This window comes from Schistocerca gregaria, chromosome X (assembly GCF_023897955.1).
Source record: "Schistocerca gregaria isolate iqSchGreg1 chromosome X, iqSchGreg1.2, whole genome shotgun sequence".
NCBI lineage: Eukaryota > Metazoa > Arthropoda > Insecta > Orthoptera > Acrididae > Schistocerca > Schistocerca gregaria.
This window is the reverse complement of record NC_064931.1, coordinates 609409820-609430844: the sequence shown is the minus strand read 5'-3', so window position 1 is coordinate 609430844 and position 21025 is coordinate 609409820. Positions and strand designations below refer to the sequence as shown.

At 42.9% G+C, this 21025-nt stretch overlaps 1 protein-coding gene across 1 annotated transcript in view; it reads left to right on the top strand.

The window, feature by feature from the left end:
• Positions 1–21025, top strand: part of LOC126298239 (glutamate receptor ionotropic, NMDA 3A-like) — an 821644-nt gene that overhangs the window by 725693 nt on the left and 74926 nt on the right. The window contains exon 14 of the mRNA XM_049989544.1: positions 19454–19983. Coding sequence (XP_049845501.1) covers positions 19454–19983 — 530 coding nt within the window. The remainder of the gene's footprint in view (positions 1–19453; positions 19984–21025) is intronic.

The following is a 21025-nucleotide window of genomic DNA, read 5'->3' as shown; positions in this document are numbered from 1 at the left end:
GCTTGCCTGCCATGTCGCTGTCCTGGATTCGAATCCCAGCTGAAATAAATTTTTTAACAAAGGTGCGTGTTCTACGAGCATTTCTGTGACAGCAGAATACTTGTAGATGAAATAAATTTAAGGTTGAATAACAAGTATACTGTTTTTGTTCTACTGATCTTTGTTTCTTTCAAAGTAGCTTTCGTTTTATTCGGCCATCATCAGTAAACAACTGACTAGCGTCTGAAAGGAACACTATTTCTTACAAGGGAAACTCGCCATCGCACTCCCCTCAGATCTAGTAGCAAAAGGGCGCCGTGGACAACCCGTCAAAAACTGAACACAGATCAAGCATGAAAACAGGAAGAAAGTGTACTGGACTGCGAAGAAAAGCAAAAGAGAAACAGTTAACGGCCCAAGAATAAGAAGCACAATTTGGAGCAGCTGCAAACAAAAATGGCTTCGTGGTTAGGCCGACACGGTAGCACAACGTGTTCGGTCAGAGAGCTGGCTAGTCTCTGTAATTAAAGAACCGAGTGAAGGGATCAACAAACTTCAACGAATGTCGTGTGACGTCCACTACGACCGAATGTAACGAGCAAAATGAAAAACAAAAGAAAAGACAGTGTTGGACTACCAACAGGGCGAGCTTTGTTCAAATCTTCCTACGGCCATTTTTTTTTTTTTTTTTTTTTGTCGCTGTTCGCTTTATTCAAATTTGTGTCTGTGTCGTGGTGTAACGTCCGTATGCAATAGCGAGGTGTAAGGTAAGGACCTATAATGATAGCTGATTCTGAACAACTATTCTATTAGCAGCCGAAAGCGCTTTCCAATGGGAGCAGCAAACGTTTGATGACAAGACCACAAGTCAAACGAATCGTCCACCGGAAAACATGTTTGGTGTGCCATACAGGGTGTTAGTGGCAGAACGTGTGTCATACGATAGGAATCTCTTATCGACGCACAGTTCACTAACTCCGACGGGGGTGCGATAGGGTGTTCCCCTTGTTAGGTAACCAAACATTATAATCCAAAGATACAATCACTTGCATAGAGTGTTGTGTATCAAACTGTTCTCTTAATGTTGTAATTTCACTTTACACAGTGGACAATGTTAAGCAATGTGAGACCTTAGTTTCTACCGGCGTACACAATGTTCAAACAGCTTACGGGAATGCAGCCAGGTGACGTCGTCGACGACCACCGAGACTTCGACAGGAGCAGCCTCTGCCATTTTCAAGAAAAAACTACAGCAAGTAAGCGTTGTGCAAGTGAATGTAATACCTCGTTTCTCACAGAGACTCTGTAAAGATAAAACACACACACACACACAACCACACACAGACACTGTAAACACTATGGCTATTACAGACCAAAATTACTGACATCAGAAGTTATCGATAGTAAAATTAACAAGCAAAAGGTGAGATAGCATAAATTCTGTCCCTCTGCCTTTTGAAAAGGGAGAGAGCAGGTGTCCATGTAGAATCCTGCTCTCTCACTTAACAAAAAACAGAGAGACAAAGTGTATACTACCTCACCTGTTGATTGTTAATTTCACTATCGATAACTCCTGACGTCGGTCATCTTTGGTTTTGTGATGACGCTAGCGTTTACAGAGTGTGTGTGTGTGTGTTATCTTTACGGAGTTTCTGTGAAAACCGAGGTACTAAATTCGCTGCACAGTGCTTACTTGCTGAGGTTTACCTTGAAAATTGCAGGGTGTACTCCTGTCGAAATATCGGCGGTTGAAGACGACGTCATCCAGCTGCATTCCCGTAAGCTTTTTGAACAAAGTTAAGCATAATAAATAACTAAACTATACAATATTACAAGTTAAATGGTTATAATGCTAAATTTTGTGAGGTCTTGACATTGGCTGAGAAACTGTTAAGCTGAGCTCTCTTCATTTATGTTGTGCAACATACATGTCTTTTAACATTGTAAACTAAGCTCCAGGCGATTGACATCATTATACACAACAATTAAAATACATAATCTCACAATTTTACATGTTATATGATTATGATGCCATTGTTTCTGATGTGGTTGAGAACTATTTGAGCACTAGTAACTTACGTGTAACAAAAATGTTTTTCGTTGTAAATAACATTTTTGTGCAGTGGGCAATATTAATCACAGTATATGGTTAATATGCACAATATTAAAGTATTGCAAGTTATATTGTTGAAGTTTTTGGGGTAAGCAAGATAAGGAATAGAAAATTCTATTGTTTTAATTTTGTGTATCAGCGTACGTCATTGTGGCGTTTTGTGGGTAAGTCGCTGATTTATTGCATAATGTGACTCTTAAAATTGGCGATGTGTTTATCTACAATTGATCATTTAGGGCCATCTGGGGATAGTCAACTAAATTTCTGTTTACCAACAAAAATTTGTACAACAAAAATGGTGTTCTTACTATTCAGTTTTAAAGATGGAATTGTTCTACCAAGAAGTGAAGAAAGAATCCTTAGATAAGAAAAAATTTAAATTGCTTTGGTCTTTTTTAATTTAAACAATCTTTATTCAAAAAATGTTTCAAATGGCTCTGAGAACTATGGGACTTAACATCTGAGGTCATCAATCCCCTAGACTTAGAACTACTTCAACCTAACTAACCTAAGGACATCACACACATCCATACCCGAGGCAGGATTCGAACCTGCGACCGTGCTTCCGAACTGAAGCGCCTAGAACCGCTCGGCCACAGCGGCCGGCCCAATCTTTATTAAAAATCTTTTATAAACAATCGGTAATTAACAGTTTACGAGGGCGAATCGGAAAGTCTTTGCCCCATTTCCTTTAGCCAAATTATTACTGTACATGCGAATTCAACATATTCATTCCCAGCGATGGACCTTTCTTGGAAAGGCCCGGACTTCTCTGCCGGTAGCTCCACGGCACGGCGCTGTTCTCAGCTGTTGAAGATGATGGTTGTGCTTCACACGTCCATGACGTACAAGCAACGAAGTGTGATTCGTTTCCTGTGGAGCAAGGGACAAAAGCCGATCGATATCCACAGGGAAATGCACCCCACGTACGGGGAAGAGTGCCTCGATATAAGAAGTGGAAGGAGGAGGAGGAGGAGGAGGAGGAGGAGGAGGAGGAGGTGGAGGTGCTGTTGTGAGTTCCCAAAAGGCCGTGGAGACTTGGATGACAATGAGCTGAATTTCATGCCTCAACTACATCTACAAGGCTACTTAAGAGCGTTCATCGAACCACCTTTGATCCAATTCTGTATTATTCTACTCTCGAACAGCACGAGGAAAAACAACTCATTTATCTTTCCATGTGAGCTTTGATTTACCTCATTTTATTATGATGGCGGTTTCTCCCTATGTAGGTCGGCGTCAATAAAATGTTTTCGCATTCGGAGGCAAAAGTTAGTGACTGAAAGTTCGTGAGAAGATCCCGTCTAAACGAAACACACCTTTTTTTTTAATGATTTCCACCCCAAATTCTGTATCATGTCCGTGACACTCTCCCCCCCCCCCCCCTATTTCTCGATAATACAAAACGTGCTACCCTTCTTTGAACTTATTCGATGTGCTTTGTTAAACCTATGTGATGAGTATCCCACACCACACAGCAGTACTCCCACAGAGGGACGGAAAGCGTAGGGTATCCAATCTATTTAGTAGATCTCTTGCGTGTTATGAGTGTTCTACCAATGAAATGAAATGATCGTATGGCATTGTTGGTCGGGAGGTCCCATTCGGGTTCGGCTGCCAAGTGCAAGTCTCATTTCAGTCGTCACCACAATGGGCGTCTTACGGCCGATAATGAGGATGAAATAATGATGAGGACAACACAATACCCAAGCCCCGAGCGGAGAAAATCTCCAACCCAGCCGAGAATCGAACCCGGGCCACCTGCACGGGAGGCAAGCACGTTACCACCCAGCTAAGCAGGTGGCCGTTCTGTCAATAAAACGTAGTCTTTGATTCTTCTTCCTCATATGTGTTCTTTCCTATTTAAGTTGTTCATAATTGTAATTCCTAGGTATTTAGTTGAACGTACGGCCTTTAAATTTGATTGATTTATAGTGTAACCGAAGTTTTAAGAATTCCTTTTAGCACTCATGCGGATGACCTCACACTTTAACATTATTCAGGGTCAACTGTCAATTTTCGCATCATATAGATGTTGTTGTTGTTGTGATCTTCAGTCCTGAGATGGGTTTGATGCAGCTCTCCACGCTACTCTATCCTGTGCAAGCTTCTACATCTCCCAGTACCTAACGCAACATACATCCTTCTGAATCTGCTTAGTGTATTCATCTCTTGGTCTCCCTTTATGATTTTTCCCCTCCACGCTGCCCTCCGATAGTAAATTGATAATCCCTTGATGCCTCAGAACATGTCCTACCAACCGATCCCTTCTTCTAGTCAAGTAGTGCCACAAACTCCTCTTCTCCCCGATTCTATTCAATACGTCCATATTAGTTACGTGATCTACCCATCTAATCTTCAGCATTCTTCTGTAGCACCACGTTTCGAAGGCTTCTATTCTCTTCTTGTCCAAACTACTGATCGTCCACGTTTCACTTCCATACATGACTATACTCCATACATATACTTTCAGAAACGACTTTCTCACACTTAAATCTATATTCGATGTTAACAAATTTCTCTTCTTCAGAAACGCATTCCTTCCCATTGTCAGTCTACATTTTATATCCTCCCTACTTCGACCATCATTAGTTATTTTGCTCGCCAAATAGCAAAACACCTTTACTACATTAAGTGTCTCATTTCCTAGTCTAATTCCCTCAGCATCACCCGATTTAATTTGACTACATTCCATTATGCTCGTTTTGCTTTTGTTGATGTTCATTTTATATCCTCCTTTCAAGACACTGTCCATTCCGTTCAACTGCTCTTCCAAGACCTTTGCTGTCTCTGACAGAATTACAATGACATCGGCGAACCTCAAAGTTTTTATTTCTTCTCCATGGATTTTAATACCTACTCCGAATTTTTTTGTTTCCTTTACTGATTGCTCAATATACAGATTGAATAATCTGCTTCCCTTTCATGCCCCTCGACTCTTATAACTGCCACCTGCTTTCTGTACAAATTGTACATAGCCTTTCGCTCCCTGTATTTTACTCCTGTCTCCTCCAGAATTTGAAAGAGAGTATTCCAGTCAACATTGTCAAAGGCTTTCTCTAAGTCTACAAATGCTAGAAACGTAGGTTTGCGTTTCCTTAAATCGTAAGGTCAGTATTGCCTCACGTGTTCCAATATTTCTACGGAATCCAAACTGATCTTCCCCAAGGTCTGTTTGAACCAGTTTTTCCATTCGTCTGTAAAGAATTCGTGTTAGTATTTTGCAGCCGTGACTTATTAAACTGATAGTTCGATAACTTTCACATCTGTCAACACCTGCTTTCATTGGGATAGGGATTATTATATTCTTCTTGAAGTTTGAGGGTATTTCGCCTGTCTTATACATCTTGCTCACCAGATGGTAGAGTTTTGTCAGGGCTGGCTCCCCCAAGGCTATCAGTAGTTCTAATGGAATGTTGTCTACTCCCGGGGCCTTGTTTCGACTTACGTCTTTCAGTGCTCTGTCAAACTCTTCACGCAGTATCATATCTCCCATTTCACCTACATTTACATCCTCTTCCATTTCCATAATACTGTCGTGAAGTACATCGCCCTTGTATAGACCCTCTATATCCTCCTTCCACCTCTCTGCTTTCCCTTCTTTGCTTAGAACTGGGTTTCCATGAGCTCTTGATATTCATACAAGTGGTTCCCTTTTCTCCAAAGGTCTCTTTAATTTTCCTGTAGGCAGTATCTATAGGGTGTTTCAAAAATGACCGGTATATTTGAAACGGCAATACAAACTAAACGAGCAGCGATAGAAATACACCCTTTGTTGCAATATGCTTGGGACAACAGTACATTTTCAGGCAGACAAACTTTCGAAATTACAGTAGTTACAATTGTCAACAACAGATGGCGCTGCGGTCTGGGAAACTCTATAGTACGATATTTTCCACATATCCACCATGCGTAGCAATAATATGGCGTAGTCTCTGAATGAAATTACCCGAAACCTTTGACAACGTGTCTGGTGGAATGGCTTCACATGCAGATGAGATGTACTGCTTCAGTTGTTCAATTGTTTCTGGATTCTGGCGGTACACTTGGTCTTTCAAGTGTCCCCACAGAAAGAAGTCACAGGGGTTCATGTCAGGCGAATAGGGAGGCCAATCCACGCCGCCTCCTATATGTTTCGGATAGCCCAAAGCAATCACACGATCATCGAAATATTCATTCAGGAAATTAAAGACGTCGGCCGTGCGATGTGGCCGGGCACCATCTTGCATAAACCACGAGGTGTTCGCAGTGTCGTCTAAGGCAGTTTGTATCGCCACAAATTCACGAAGTATGTCCAGATAGCGTGATGCAGTAATCGTTTCGGATCTGAAAAATGGGCCAATGATTCCTTTGGAAGAAATGGCGGCCCAGACCAGTACTTTTTGAGGATGCAGGGACGATGGGACTGCAACATGGGGCTTTTCCGTTCCCCATATGCGCCAGTTCTGTTTATTGACGAAGCCGTCCAGGTAAAAATAAGCTACGTCAGTAAACCAAATGCTGCCCACATGCATATCGCCGTCATCAATCCTGTGCACCATATCGTTAGCGAATGTCTCTCGTGCAGCAGTGGTAGTGGCGCTGAGGGGTTGCCGCGTTTGAATTTTGTATGGATAGAGGTGTAAACTCTGGCGCATGAGACGATACGTGGACGTTGGCGTCATTTGGACCGCAGCTGCAACACGGCGAACGGAAACCCGAGGCCGCTGTTGGATCACCTGCTGCACTAGCTGCGCGATGCCCTCTGTGGTTGCCGTACGTGGTCGCCCTACCTTTCCAGCACGTTCATCCGTCACGTTCCTAGTCCTCTGTTCTAAGGAATAAACCATGTTGTCCACAGCACACTTGCACGTTGTGAACAGCACACGCTTACAGCAGATAGACAACGTACAGAATGGCGTACCCACAGACTGCGTTGTCTTCTACATCTTTCACATCACTTGCAGCGCCATCTGTTGTTGAAAATTGTAACTACTGTCATTTCAAAAGTTTGTCCGCCTGAAAATGTACTGTTGTCCCAAGCATATTATAACAAATGGTGTATTTCTATCGCTGCTCGTTTAGTTTTTATTGCCGTTTCAAATATACCGGTCATTTTTGAAACACCCTGTATCTTAACCCTAATGATACATGTTTCTATATCTTTACATTTGTCCTCCAGCCTTCCCTGCTTAGCCATTTTTCACTTCCTGTCAGTCTCATTTTTGATACGTTTGTATTCCTTTTTGCCTGCTTCATTTACTGCATTTTTATATTTTTTCCTTTCATCAACTAAACTCAGTATTTCTTCTGTTACCATATAGATATCTTACCTAAATCGTTTTGCAATTGGTTTTGATCTTCTGATTACTTTACTAGGTGGCTGCTCAGATTGTCACCCAAATCGTTTATAAAGAAAAGTAATAGTAGACAGCCAGAACACTACCTTGTGGAACGCCAGAAATCACTTTCGTTGTACTCAATGAATTTTCGTTAGTTACTAAGGACTGTGATCTCTCTGACAGAAAATCACGAATCTAGTCGAATAACTGAGATGATATTCCACAAGCACTCAATTTGAGCACACGCTGCTTGTGAGGTACGATATGTAAATCCTTCTGGACATCTAGAAATATGGAATCAATTTGAAATCCCCTGTCGATAGCACTCAGTACTTCGTGTGAGTAAAAAGCTAGTTATGTTCCACAAGAACGGTGATTTCTAAATCTGTGTTGACTATATGACAATAGACCATTCTCTTCGAGGTAGCTCATAATGTTTGAACACAATATTTGTTCCATAATCCTGCTGCATATCAACGTCAATGACATGGGCCTGCCGGCCGGTGTGGCCGAGCGGTTCTAGGCGCTTCAGTCTGGAACCGCGCGACCGCAACGGTCGCAGGTTCGAATCCTGCCTCGGGCATGGATGTGTGTGATGTCCTTAGGTTAGTTAGGTTTAAGTAGTTCTAAGTTCTAGGGGACTGATGGCCACAGATCTTCAGTCTCATAGTGCTCAGAGCCATTTGACCCATTTTTGACATGGGCTTGTAATTTAGTGGATTACTCCTACTGTCTTTCTTGAATCTTGGTGTGACCTGTGCAACTTTTTGACCAATTTTTGACATGGGCTTGTAATTTAGTGGATTACTCCTACTGTCTTTCTTGATTCTTGGTGTGACCTGTGCAACTTTCCAGCCTTACAGTACGGATCTTTAGTCAAGCGAGCGGCTGTATAAAGGTGCAGTCATCAATGCCGACAGTTATACTGTCACGTCTGCGGGCTTCTGTCAGGCAAAAGCGACGAGGGATTCTCGATGTGGATAAAGGGGTTATCCTGCACGACAATGCGAGGCCATATGTGACAGTCAGAACTGCCGACAGGTTCCAATCATTTCACTATGAGAGTCTAGACCATCCATCGTACAGTACCCACTTCGCCCTTAGTGATTTCCACGTTTTCGGCCGACTGAAGAATTTCCTGGAGTGACGGCGATTCACGAGCAAAGAAGAAGTAAAGACAGCAGTCCCACGGTGGTCCTACAGCCAGCCGTACGAATTCTGCCACAGTGGCATCTCACACGTAATGCTGCGAAGGAACAAATTTCTGAACCGGTGTGGGGACTATGTGGTAAAGTAATCTTAGGTACTTAGAATAGTATGTATATTTGTAATTACCTCTATGTGTCTTATTTCGGCTCATAAAAAATTGGGGGAAGGCTTTCTGAATAAAGGAATTAGATATGTGTTACATAGCATATATTTGATGAATTTTATATTTAAATGGCGTAGATATTCGAACTGAATGGAAAAAAATACTAAAAAATAATTATGCTTATCTTTTACAGACGTTTAAGAACTCGCGACTGTTTATTCCTTGTAAATACAGAAAACTGCAACCTGTCACTGTTTTGAAATACGTGGTTGGAACTTAAATAGTGGCAACTATTTATTCACAACCGATTCAAAAGAGTTCATGTTTGCACTTATTACTGTCACTCAAAGTAATGACCAGCGTTGTGTAGAACCCGTTGTCAGCGATGTGGAAGGCGTAGTATACCGTTAGCAGAGCCTGTTCTGTTGATGGTACGAATGGAGCGGTCTGAAGTTATGATGATTCTCGTGCACGACTTTAATGGTGTTATCCTAAAGCATTACGTTCCTCCACGGCAGACTGTCAATACACAGTACTGCTGTACGTTTTGGAGCATCACCTGCGACCTGCTTTGCAAAAGAAGCGGCGACACTTTCTGCCCAACCCACCCATCATTTTGCACGACAATGCGCGGGCGCATGCAGCTCAAGCTGTGACTGCACTGTACCATCCACTATACCTCCCGGACTTAAGTCCTTGTGACTTTGATTTGATTCCGAAGATGAAGGAAGCACTTCGTGGCATTCGCTTCAGAACTGTTCCAGAGATTCGACAGGCAGTAACAGGTGAAAACATGTAACTCTTTTGTATCGGTTGTGAATAAATAGTTGCCAAATTATAAGTTCCGACCCTCGTAGTTATTTATTCTATGAACCGGTTTTCGAACATTTTCAGGCTCATCTTCAGGTACAGGAGGTTACATAGCTATTTAAAAGCGTAATACTCTGTGACAAGAAGATGGAACATATTCTCTGAAAATGAACCTGAAATGTCTAGAAAACCGGTTCATGGACTAAATAACTATTTCAAAAAAGTGACTGGTTGTATTTTTCTGCTTGTATAAAAAAAATAATAATGACCGAAATGAGACTCGAACCAGCAACCCAGTGATTACCAGTCTCAAGAGCTACGGACTTTTTTTCCATCTTTATGTAGTTTTCACTTCACGGAAATGCTCGTGTAATATGCAGCTTTGTTTAAAAATTTGCCTTTGCCAGGAGTTGAACATAGGCTTCCCACGGAACAAGCAAGCATTCTACCACATAGCCACCATGTCCACCGAGACATCGACATACATTATGATATTAAAGACACTCGCAAAACTTTGAAGTCGATTTTCTCTACAATTTTTGACTGTTGAACTGAACTGCTTTGAACGATTGATATTTGATTTCTGAACTTTACCTACCATAAATATAAAAAGTTACAAAAATCTGGTTATTATGAGTGTCAGTTTACGAAATATGCCATGTCTTGTAAAAACTAGAGCCTACTGACCAGACTCTACTTCGTGAGAAAGAAGGAAGATTATGATTTAACGTCCCTTCGACATCGATGTCATTAGAGATGAAGCACCAGCTTGGATTGCGTGAAGGATGAGGAAGGAAATCGACTGTGAGCTTTAAAAGGAACCATCCCGGCATTTTTCTGGAGCGATCCAAAGAAATCACGGAAAACCTAAATCTGGATGGCCGGATGCGGATTTGAATTTTCGTCCCCTCGAAAGCGAGTCCATTGCGCCAACTCACTCGATTACTTCGTGAGAACTGACAACGAGTAGTTATCAGCGCCCACATTTGTGCGCCTCCGTGAACCTCCTAGGGTGGTGATAGGAAGCTCAGCACCTTTTTTTTTCATTCAAAAATCTTATTTCAATAGACCGGAAAGTTATGGCGATACATTGCCGCCGATGAGATAAGATTTGCTTTCCGGACCGCAGCTGTGATTCCGGAATGTACCATCGAAACAAATACACATTGCACTAAGGTCACGTTATCTAAATCTACATAGTACTCCACAAGCCACCATAAGGAGCGTGGTGGAGGGTGCCTTGTGCCACTACAAGTCGTTTCCTTTCCTGTTCCACTGACAAACTGAGCGAGGTGAAAACGACTGTCTATAGTCCTAGTCCTCGGGATAATCTCTGACTTTTCTTATCTTATTTTGGGGTCCTTGTGCGAAATTTATGTGGCGCCAGTAGAACCGCTCTGCAGTCAGTTTCAAATTCCGATTCTCTAAATTTTCTAAGTAGCGTTCCTCGAAAAGAACTTCGCTTTCCCTGCACGGCTTCCCATTTGAATTCCTGAAGCATGTTCGTAACCCTTGCGTCCTCGTCAAACCTACCGGTAACTAATCTAGCACCCTACGTCTGAATTGTTTCTATGTCTTCCTTTAATCCGACCTGGCGGGATCCCAGACACTCAAGCAGTATCCAAAAATGTGTCACACTAGTGTTTTATACGCTGTCTTCTTCACGGACAAAACACACTTTCCTAAAATTCCCCCAATTAACCAAGGTCGACCATTCGCTTTCCCTACTACAGTCCTTACATGCTCATTCAGTTTCATATCGCTCTGCAACGTTACACCGAGATAGTTAATCGACGTGACGGTGTCAGGCAGCACATTACCCATATTGTATTCCAATATTACAGGATTGTTTTTCTTACTCATCTACATTAACCTACATTTTTCTACAGTTATAGCTAGCTACCATTCATCACACCAACTAGGAATTACGTCATCTCCTATCCTCCTACAGTCACTCAACGACGATACCTTTTCTTACGCCTGAGCAACGTCAGCATACAGCAGCAGTTTTCTGCTCACCCATCGGATCAGTTATATATACCAGTGTTGGAACTTTAATAGTGCCAACTATTTATTTACAGCTCGTACAAAATAAATACGTGTTTCGCAGTTTTACTCACCTTCAAAGTAGTCATCAGCATTGTGCATAACCCGTTGCCAGCAATGTGGAAGTCGTAGGATATTCTTAGGAGCGCCAGTTGTGTTGACAGTTCGAGCGGCTTTCTAGCAGTTCTGAAGCGAATGACGTCAAGTGATTCCTTCAGTTTAGAAATCGAGTTGAACTCCCCGGGGCTTAAGTCAGGGGAGTGCAGTAAGTGGTATAGCACTTATCAGCCCCACCAGTCACACAAATCAGTAACAAATGATGGCTCAGAGCACTATGGGACTTAACATCTGAGGTCATCAGTCCCCTAGAACTTAGAACTACTTAAACCTAACTAACCTAAGGACATCACACACATCCATGCCCGAGGCAGGATCAGTAGCAGTCGCGCGGATCCAGACTGTAGCGCCTAGAACAGCTCGGCTTGCACTGTACGTGCCTGGGCATTGTCCTGCAAAATGATGGTCATGTCCTGCATAAAGTGTCATCACTTCGCCGGCCGTTGTGGCCGAGCGGTTCTAGGCGCAATACTAAACTAAAACTAAACTAAAATACAGTGAGACCAAATTTATCCATTTGTCACCTTTACGTTTTTCACACTTGTACTTCTGTCGCCTATACGTTTTCGCACTTCTTCGCTGTATACTTTTCACTTTTTAGATTTTGCATTCAAAGTTGCCCCAGTTTCACATTTTCCATTGTAGGTTTTCGCATGTTTACGCTATTATTTTTACTCCCCCACAGTATTTTTGTCGCACTCATACATTATAAAGAACAAGAAGTCGTCACGAAACGTTTCGTATATGGTGTGACCGTTGAGTGGTGGTTTGCTGTCTGCATGCGGGCCACAGCTATGGTATACAAGGCGACACAGCCATTCTTGACTTTGTGGCAGTCGGTTTCAGAGATAAGGACGGGGAGTGCGGTCCGCTGTCCAACAATCACAGTACGTAGCAGTGGTAAGCAGTTGCAGTTGACGGGAGAGTGAACTGGTGCAGAGTACATTGAGTGAACCTAGGAAGGAAGAGCAAGCTTAATTTTTTTAGTGTATTTTCCAGTTTTTATGTATGAGAAAATCGTGAGCTCGACACAAAACAAAAGAAGGCGTATTTCCATTCAGGAGAAAATAAACACAAATGAAGAAGTTCAAAGAGTTCCTTATTAACTTAAAGTGAGCATCGCAAAGCGTCTCAGAATCTTGTGTTCTACTTTAACAACCACATTGGCCAATGAAACGCAGATAAGATCTACTGCTTCGAAAGCTGGGCCAAACCAGGCTCTTACAGATTAAGTAATATGGATTCAACTTCAGTATTGTCTGTAGAATCAGTCACAATGCTTGAAACAATACTGGTGGTCTTTTCTTCTACCTGAGAGAGTCAAATGTTGGAGACAGATCTGCAACAAATTATTTCTGTTGTAGTTCGTTAAATGTATCAACAATAAGCCAAATTTATTATTCACAAAGGCGAATCAGCGGGTACGATTGACAGACGAAAGGTAGATGCTTAAAATCGACAAACTGACTGATTACCTCTCTTGTGGAATTGTATCAGGGAAAGCCAACTCATACAAAACCCATTTCTTTGGTTTCACAGAGATATTTGATCCTGCTCCAAACTCTCTTTTTCTCTTCTATTTTTCCGATGGGAGTCCCTTACGTTTCTTCGCACGTTCATGAAAATTTCACTTCAAATCCCATGAAATATAGGCTTATTAAAAATGAAAGCAAATGAAAACATACTAACGTCATTATATTTCTTCAGCTTACTGGCAACAGAAAAATCATACTTACCTCTAGTATTTTCCTTCCGAATCACTGCAGGATATGTCGGTAGAAATGTGGAATAAATACTGTCCGCATTTGTCTACAGACTTTCTCCTATTTATTCGCCAGTTTCTTCAACAGAAAAAATTTAGAATATGCAAATGAATTTTCGATCAAATGGTAATTTCCAACAGTGACAATAACGGAACAAAATGCCCTACTTCATATGGCGCTTTGGATTATAGAGTTGCTGATGTTGAGAGACTCTCACAGTATTACATCCTCTGAATGTCTCATTGCAGTTTTCTTTGGATACACATCATGCGACAACACAACACAGAAGGCATCTAATGCAAAGCTTCCGTCGCACCACTGCTCAGTGGTGCAGTGCTGCGGCTGGAGCCGCACCAGCTGCGAGTTTCAGTCCAAACTCAAACTGCGCTTGTCCTCCTCGCGCCGCGCTCACCTCTCCCTCAGGGGCCTTTGTCGCACCTTAGATAACGCGCCGCAAGCCTGCAATCAGACAAGTGTCTTTCCAGGGGGTAACAGGCGGATGTGTCAGTGGGCTTACTCCCTCCCGCTCCATGTGCGTCAGCGAAGAAAGGCTTCATTCTACCTCCAGTAAGGCCAATAACCCAGTCACGGTCTTGTTCCACAAACGTTACCTTTTTTTATTCTTTATTTTCGTACTACACTACAGCTCGTTACTTGCTCTGATATCTGAACCTGTTTCTGGGAGTCAGGGAGATTAACAACAGGGTCTGGCGTGCCAGCAAGCCTGGATGTGAATTTTAGGTGGTTCTCCACGTCCATCTGCGTAAATGCAGGGCTGGTTCCCGTGTCCTATATCAGTTACACGATGCGGAAGAACTTCGACAAAGTTTGTCAAATTTGACGATGTGAAGTACACTGGATGCAGACAGAAGGTGTAGATGGATTCCTCCTGGTTGGGTGGAGTGTAGGGATGGGTTAGCGGAGGGGGGGTTGGGGGGCAGCGGGGGGCAGCAGACTTAAAATACCTTTGGGAGTGGCGACCCAAACGTAATAATAGCCTAGACACAGTTATGGTTCGTTCTCAGTGAAACTGGAGAAGCTCCATGCCACCAAAAAGGAAGGAAACAAAGGCTATAGCTGACTAAAAGCCAACGTCTGCCTCCTTGACTGGTTCTCCCTGAAACAGGTGTGTTTAAGGCACTCTGAATGCTTCCTAGTTTTCACAAAAGTTAAAAATGTTCGTAAGTGTCCTATGGCAGTCGCTGAGACTTCGATAATACTGGACGCTCATCACACGAAGTTCGTGCACTCAGATCATTGTAGCGCAGAGCAGAGCTGAAGGCCCATCGCGCCACTGGCTCCCCGGTCTCGACGATCTGTGCACTGAAGAAGAGGTTGTTTTGCGTGCCAAACACGATGTGGTCGTTACTGACCAGCCCGTGGTGTTTGAAAAACTGTGCATTTTTCCATATTGCAATGCAAAATCTTACTCCTGTGGTGCAGTTAGTAAATGAGGAGTGGAAATGAAAAACGTTCTAAGTGCTGTTTTTTCACAAACAGCGTTTTCAGAGATATTGTGTTCTCGGTACTCAGTTGCGTGTCTCTGTACTTGGTCCAAGTGTCAAATCATGGAGAAAATGTTTTAAACATTCATTACTAGATGGTGCATGGTCTTCGTGCAAAGTAGTACTTCTCTCTGGAATTCCAAGTGCAAGGCCTCTAGGTCTCTTCCATTTAGTCTGGAATGGTTTGAAGAGGTAACGCACAAGTTTCGAAGAGATGGCACAGCTTTCTGAGTGGCAGGTATAGGGAATCGAAAAAAGGTGAGTAAGGCCTTTGTACTGCAAGATTTACACGCGATTGCTGAGTCAGCTATATATGAACACATTCCACGTAATTGCAATGCATACAACTAACTTCTTCGATTTTAAAAATGCTGCTGAAACATTGCTGTCTATGCAGGCGCGTACGATCTCCAAATGCTGTACGATCAACTGGTCTCATACTCATCCAGCTCAAATAGCTATTAAAAATTCTTACTCTGAAGCAGTAGAATGGAAAAACTTCTGTGTGTTAAAAGGAGGAAAGACCATGGCTGACGTATGCCATGCCGTACCTAATTTGAAATACCAGTCATGTTTGTTAGTTGCAAAACCAAAAAACCTGTTCACGATGTTGCCATTTCTTCCTGAACATCACAGGGCATGCTAGGATACTTTGCAACATCTCATTCGAAGAATGGAGTTGTGAAGTAACTGAGAGATTCTCTTCTAGAATTTTGTTTTGTTATTGTCTTGAGAAAATTCAAAAAGATATGAAAATAATTTTGGTTGTCTACAGTTCTACTGGTTGAAATATTACTGCTGCATTTCTGTACTTGTATTATTAAAAATAAAACGTAGTGCATCAGTATTAATGGTACTTGAAACAAAAACTTTCGTATTGACACGTAGAACGAGTCAGCTACCGGATATGACACATAAGCGTTCTTAATAAACTATTTATTTTCTGATTTGTCCCATTATTTTTTGTAATGATGAGGTGAGCAGCATAATGGCTTGGTATTACAATACGTTCTCAGATATTTGGACAAAAATAAATAGTATACAATATTTTTTGACTCCCCTGAAAGTGGAAGATTTGGCACTTAGAACGTTTAACATGTTCACTCTGTAAGTGATATTGACTCTCATAACCCTCCTGCCTCTAGTACACAGTTGGCAAGTTTTCCCACTCATCCTCACCACAGCATCTCGTCGCCTATACACTCCACAATTTGGCTCTTTCATGGTTGATGACATATTTTATGTCCACTAAAGTAATTCACAATTTTGAGCGTTGGGCCTACAATATCTAATATCTGTCTAGTGCTAGCATACAGCGAGGTGTTTTCGGAACTTGGAGAAAACTAATGGGTGAGTCAAAAGTCCTTCGACACCTACATAAGTTGGAAGATTAAAATGGTTCAAATGGCTCTGAGCACTATGGGACTTAACTTCTGTGGTCATCAGTCCCCTAGAACTTAGAACTACTTAAACCTAACCAACCTAAGGACATCACACACATCCATGCCCGAGGCAGGATTCGAAACTGCGACCGTAGCGGTCACGCGGTTCCAGACTGTAATTCCTAGAACCTCTCGGCCACTCTGACCGGCTGGAAGATTAAAGGTAAAATTGAAATGTGATTAATGGTAACATAAATTTGACATGGGACCACAACTTTTGGAGTGAATGGTATTCATGGCCGCCATCTTGAAATCGCCCATTTTGGATTCAAGTCTTTTTTTTTTTTTTTAATGGGAATTGGGGTGTATGTCACATCAAGTAACACTCGCTTCAACTCTGGAATTGAGTGGTGTAATTTGTGTTTGTCTGTCTTGTACAGTTTAGAAGTTATTAATGTGGTTGCGGCGACTACAGTTGTGCATTGCACGGGATGGACAACACGTAGAACATGTGTTGTAGCATTCGGTATGAAGGTAATTTCCTAACTTTCAAGCCGGCCGCGGTGGTCTCGCGGTTCTAGGCGCCCAGTCCGGAACCGTGCGACTGCTACGGTCGCAGGTTCGAATCCTGCCTCGGGCATGGATGTGTGTGATGTCCTTAGGTAGTTCTAAGTTCTAGGGGACTGATGACCTAAGCAGTTGAGTCCCATAATGCTCAGAACCATTTGAACCATTTGAACCTAACTTTCAACATTAATAACCTCTAAACTGTACAAGATAGACAAAAACAAATTACTCCACTCAATTCCAGAGCTCAAACGAGTGTTATTTGATGTGTCATACACCCCCCCTACCCATTTAAAAAAAAATTACTTGAATGCAAAATGGTGAATTTCAAGAGGCGGCCATGAATGACATTCACTCCAAAAGTTGCGGCCCCACATCAAACCTATATTAACATCATCACATTTCAATTTTCCTTTCAATCTTCCAACTTATGAAGGAGTCCAAGGACTTTTGACTCGTCCTGTATTACGGAACATGGGGTGGGTACATAGAAGGCTTTAAACGATCAAATGGGGCGCCGTGTATTTGTAGTGTGTCTGTTTCACGAAAATTAGGTGAGATCACCAACTTCCCCATTCCATGAATGCCTGAAGCAACTAAATGTGTTTTCTTATACACCATAGACATTCCAGAATGAGATTTTCACTCTGCAGCGGAGTGTGCGCTGATATGAAACTTGCTGGCAGATTAAAACTGTGTGCCCGACCGAGACTCTAACGCGGGACCTTTGCCTTTCGCGGGCAAGTGCTCTACCATCTGAGCTACCGAAGCACGACTCACGCCCGGTCCTCACAGCTTTACTTCTGCCAGTATCTTGTCTCCTACCTTCCAAACTTTACAGAAGCTCTCTTGCGAACCATGCAGAACTAGCACTCCTACCTTCCAGGCTGTGGCTAAGCCATGTCTCCGCAATATCCTTTCTTTCAGGAGTGCTAATTCTGCATGGTTCGCAGGAGAGCTTCTGTAAAGTTTGGAAGGTAGGAGACAAGATACTGGCAGAAGTAAAGCTGTGAGTACCGGGCGTGAGTCGTGCTTCGGTGGCTCGGATGGTAGAGCACTTGTCCGCGGAAGGCAAAGGTCCCGAGTTCGAGTGTCAGTCGGGCACACAGTTTTAATTTTAATCTGTGTAATTTTTCCTCGTATCTATGTAGTTCTCAATTCGTTCGAGCAATCAATCATTCATGATAGGAAACACAGTCATAGTTCAGTCATTCAAAATGATTCAGAAATTTTACTTGTTAGAATGAAATCAGCCGATGATTCTTCTTCTCTGCAGGCTCGTGCTTTGCGGCAGTCTGCTAATCTGTACAAATAAAATGCCTCGTAATTTTGGGAGCGTTGTATAATCAGTCGGGAAACCTCAGATCAAGCGGATATTTTGCTTTGATGAAGTTCAACCTTCCGAAGAAGTAATGGAGCTCTTGGATTATTAAATGCAGGTTCGTATCCAGTCTTTCGGAAGTTCCCTTCTGATTAACAACTACGCAATATATCGATGAATATCATTAATTCTCAAATGTTAAATACACACCTTTGTTTGAAGGAGCAATATATATATTTCCCTTTTAATCGTACAATTTCGTACTAGTTATCTTCGGTCATAAATCTCAATAATCAGATTACAGTTCTTCAAACAAAGCTGAGACTAATCGGCACGAAGACAATCTCGGAAGCTTTTTTTCTTCTCACAAACACCAGAGAGAGTACTACAAAGAATAATTATGCGCTCATGGCATAGCTATTGTGTGAAACTATTTTGCGCATGGATTCTGCGAGTATGAAGATAGAAATTTTGTAAACGTCTTTCAAGGGAAGAATTGTATCAGAATAATTAATCGAATATAAAGAGATATTATATCTGCTAGGAAGTTTCACCATAGACATTGTTTCGAAACATGACTACGCACCTCAGTAATTCTGCTGGTTTGTACATAACTTATATGCAGTGGGACTTAACATGCTCCAAAAAACTTTATAGAAACATTGTAGAAAATTTGTAGGAAACATTGATGTGTGGTATATTAAAGCCATCTTCAAATGTTATGTTGAAAATGTGTGTGTAGTATTTGACGTTTTTCATTGTCAGGTGAATAAACTTGTTTTGCTACTGTTCCATTACACTGTTTTCCACAACTGCCATCCTGATAAAATCGTTCTAAAATTTAAAATTAACTCTGAAAATCCTAGGTTCGGTTGAAAACATAGATCTACTTAGATTTGTAAAACACATGTGTACCACTTCACCGATTTTTACGAGACAAGACAGCTTTTTTTTTTAATTAAAGGTACAATTTATGACAAAGGAAGACAGTTTTTGCCCTTTTATTTTTCAAACACCTGCGAAATGAAATTTAACCACGAAAGGGTTCGTTGTGCTAATTAATTTCACGTAATATGCATTCTGTCTCACAATGGATTCCTTGCCGCGACTTGCCTTCGCACTGGACCAAGATTTCGCGTTTTTTCTAGTAGTGACATAATGAAAGTTGTTGTTTTTAAGGTAAACGAGCGTGTGCGTGTGCGTGTGCGGTTTAACAGCGACACTGGAACACCTGCGGACGAGCCCGGTGCGCGAGACGGCGAGCGCCAGCAACCTGAGCGGGCCGCTGCGGCCGCGGCCGTACAGCGCGAGCGCGACGTGGGCGCGCGAGAACCCGCACGTGGGCGCGCGCCTCGGCTCCAGCGGCAGCCTGCAGCGCCAGCCGCGGCCGCGCCGCCGCACGCGCTCCGACGCCGAACCCTCAGACCGACCTCGGCCGTCGCGCCGGAAGCCCGAATACGAGTCCATCATCGAGGTGAACGTGACGTGCTGCGACCCGCCGGCCGACGACAGCGGCGGCGCTGGCGGCAGCGCGGCGCCGGCGGCCGGCGGCTCGCAGCAGCGCAGCGGGCTGTCGGTGAGCCGCACGGCGCTGCTGTCGCCGCTCAGCCTGCGAGAGGCGGCCAGCCCGTCGCGCCGTCGCCACCGCAGCAACCCCGTGGCCGGCGCCGGGCCCGCCGATTCCTCTTTCGAGCTGTCCACGTCCTCCGTCTCACTCAGCCCGCTGCAGCAAGAGCTCGACGAAGAGGCGAGTTGCGCATTTAACCCCTTTTTCTGCCCGAGTAGATTCCCGCCGTTGTCTTCCAAAGCGTAGCGTTTTAAATGTGACGTCTGCCAACACCACCTACAGATCGAGGCCTTACAGATCAGATACGGCGTAATGCACCGCAGGTTACGATGCTGGCCTTAGCTGTGGGAGTGTGATCTCTACCTGTTTATTTATTTATAGACTTCTCCCGCAGCTTTACTTGCGTATATGTTCGACATGTCTGTGTCCACCCCTTCCTTCCTCTGTCTGTCCACTTCATCCTCCCCCTCCACCTGCCCATCTCCTCCTCTTCACTGTCTCTGTTTCTTTGTCTCCTCCTTCCCCTCTTTCTGTCCATTTCCTCCACTCCCTCTCTCTCTCTCTCTGACTGTATTTTTGTGGTGTGCGTACTGTAAGACCTTCGGACACACACTGTCAGATTATTTGACTTGTCGCTCTAACGAAGTAGGCGAGTGTCAGCAATATGTCTCGTGGTCTTATCGTGGCGTGTTTATCTTCTGCCGTTAGGTCAGACGATAGAAATGCCACTTATTTAGAGTATCAGATTGACGGTGACCAACTTTAAACGGAACTTGATTAATTTTCACATACATTTATTACAATAATAAAAGGCATAGACATTACGTAACTTGATTCTGGATGCTGTTTACAATTGATAATCTGAAGTTCCTTTGCTCTTGGTTCGTTAATCTTATTCTCACATATCTCTGATACTTGACAAAGTGTCTATTCATTTATCTTCATGGCTATGTACAGGAATATGGTAATCTTATTAGGAGCAGACTGAAACTTGACTATACACTGGTACAGACAAATGCAGACTAATGCAGACTGACTAATCGGAGGTCTGTACACTCGTTATAATACCTCGCGTGTTCAGGTATCAGTGCGCGAGTGTGATCCGTGAGGAGAAAAAGTTCTATGTTAGCAGCAATCTCATTGGCTGCATTACATATTAATACGCGGATCGGCGGAAGCAGAATTTGGTCTGTCTCTAAGGCAGTGCCATCTTTTAGTGCGG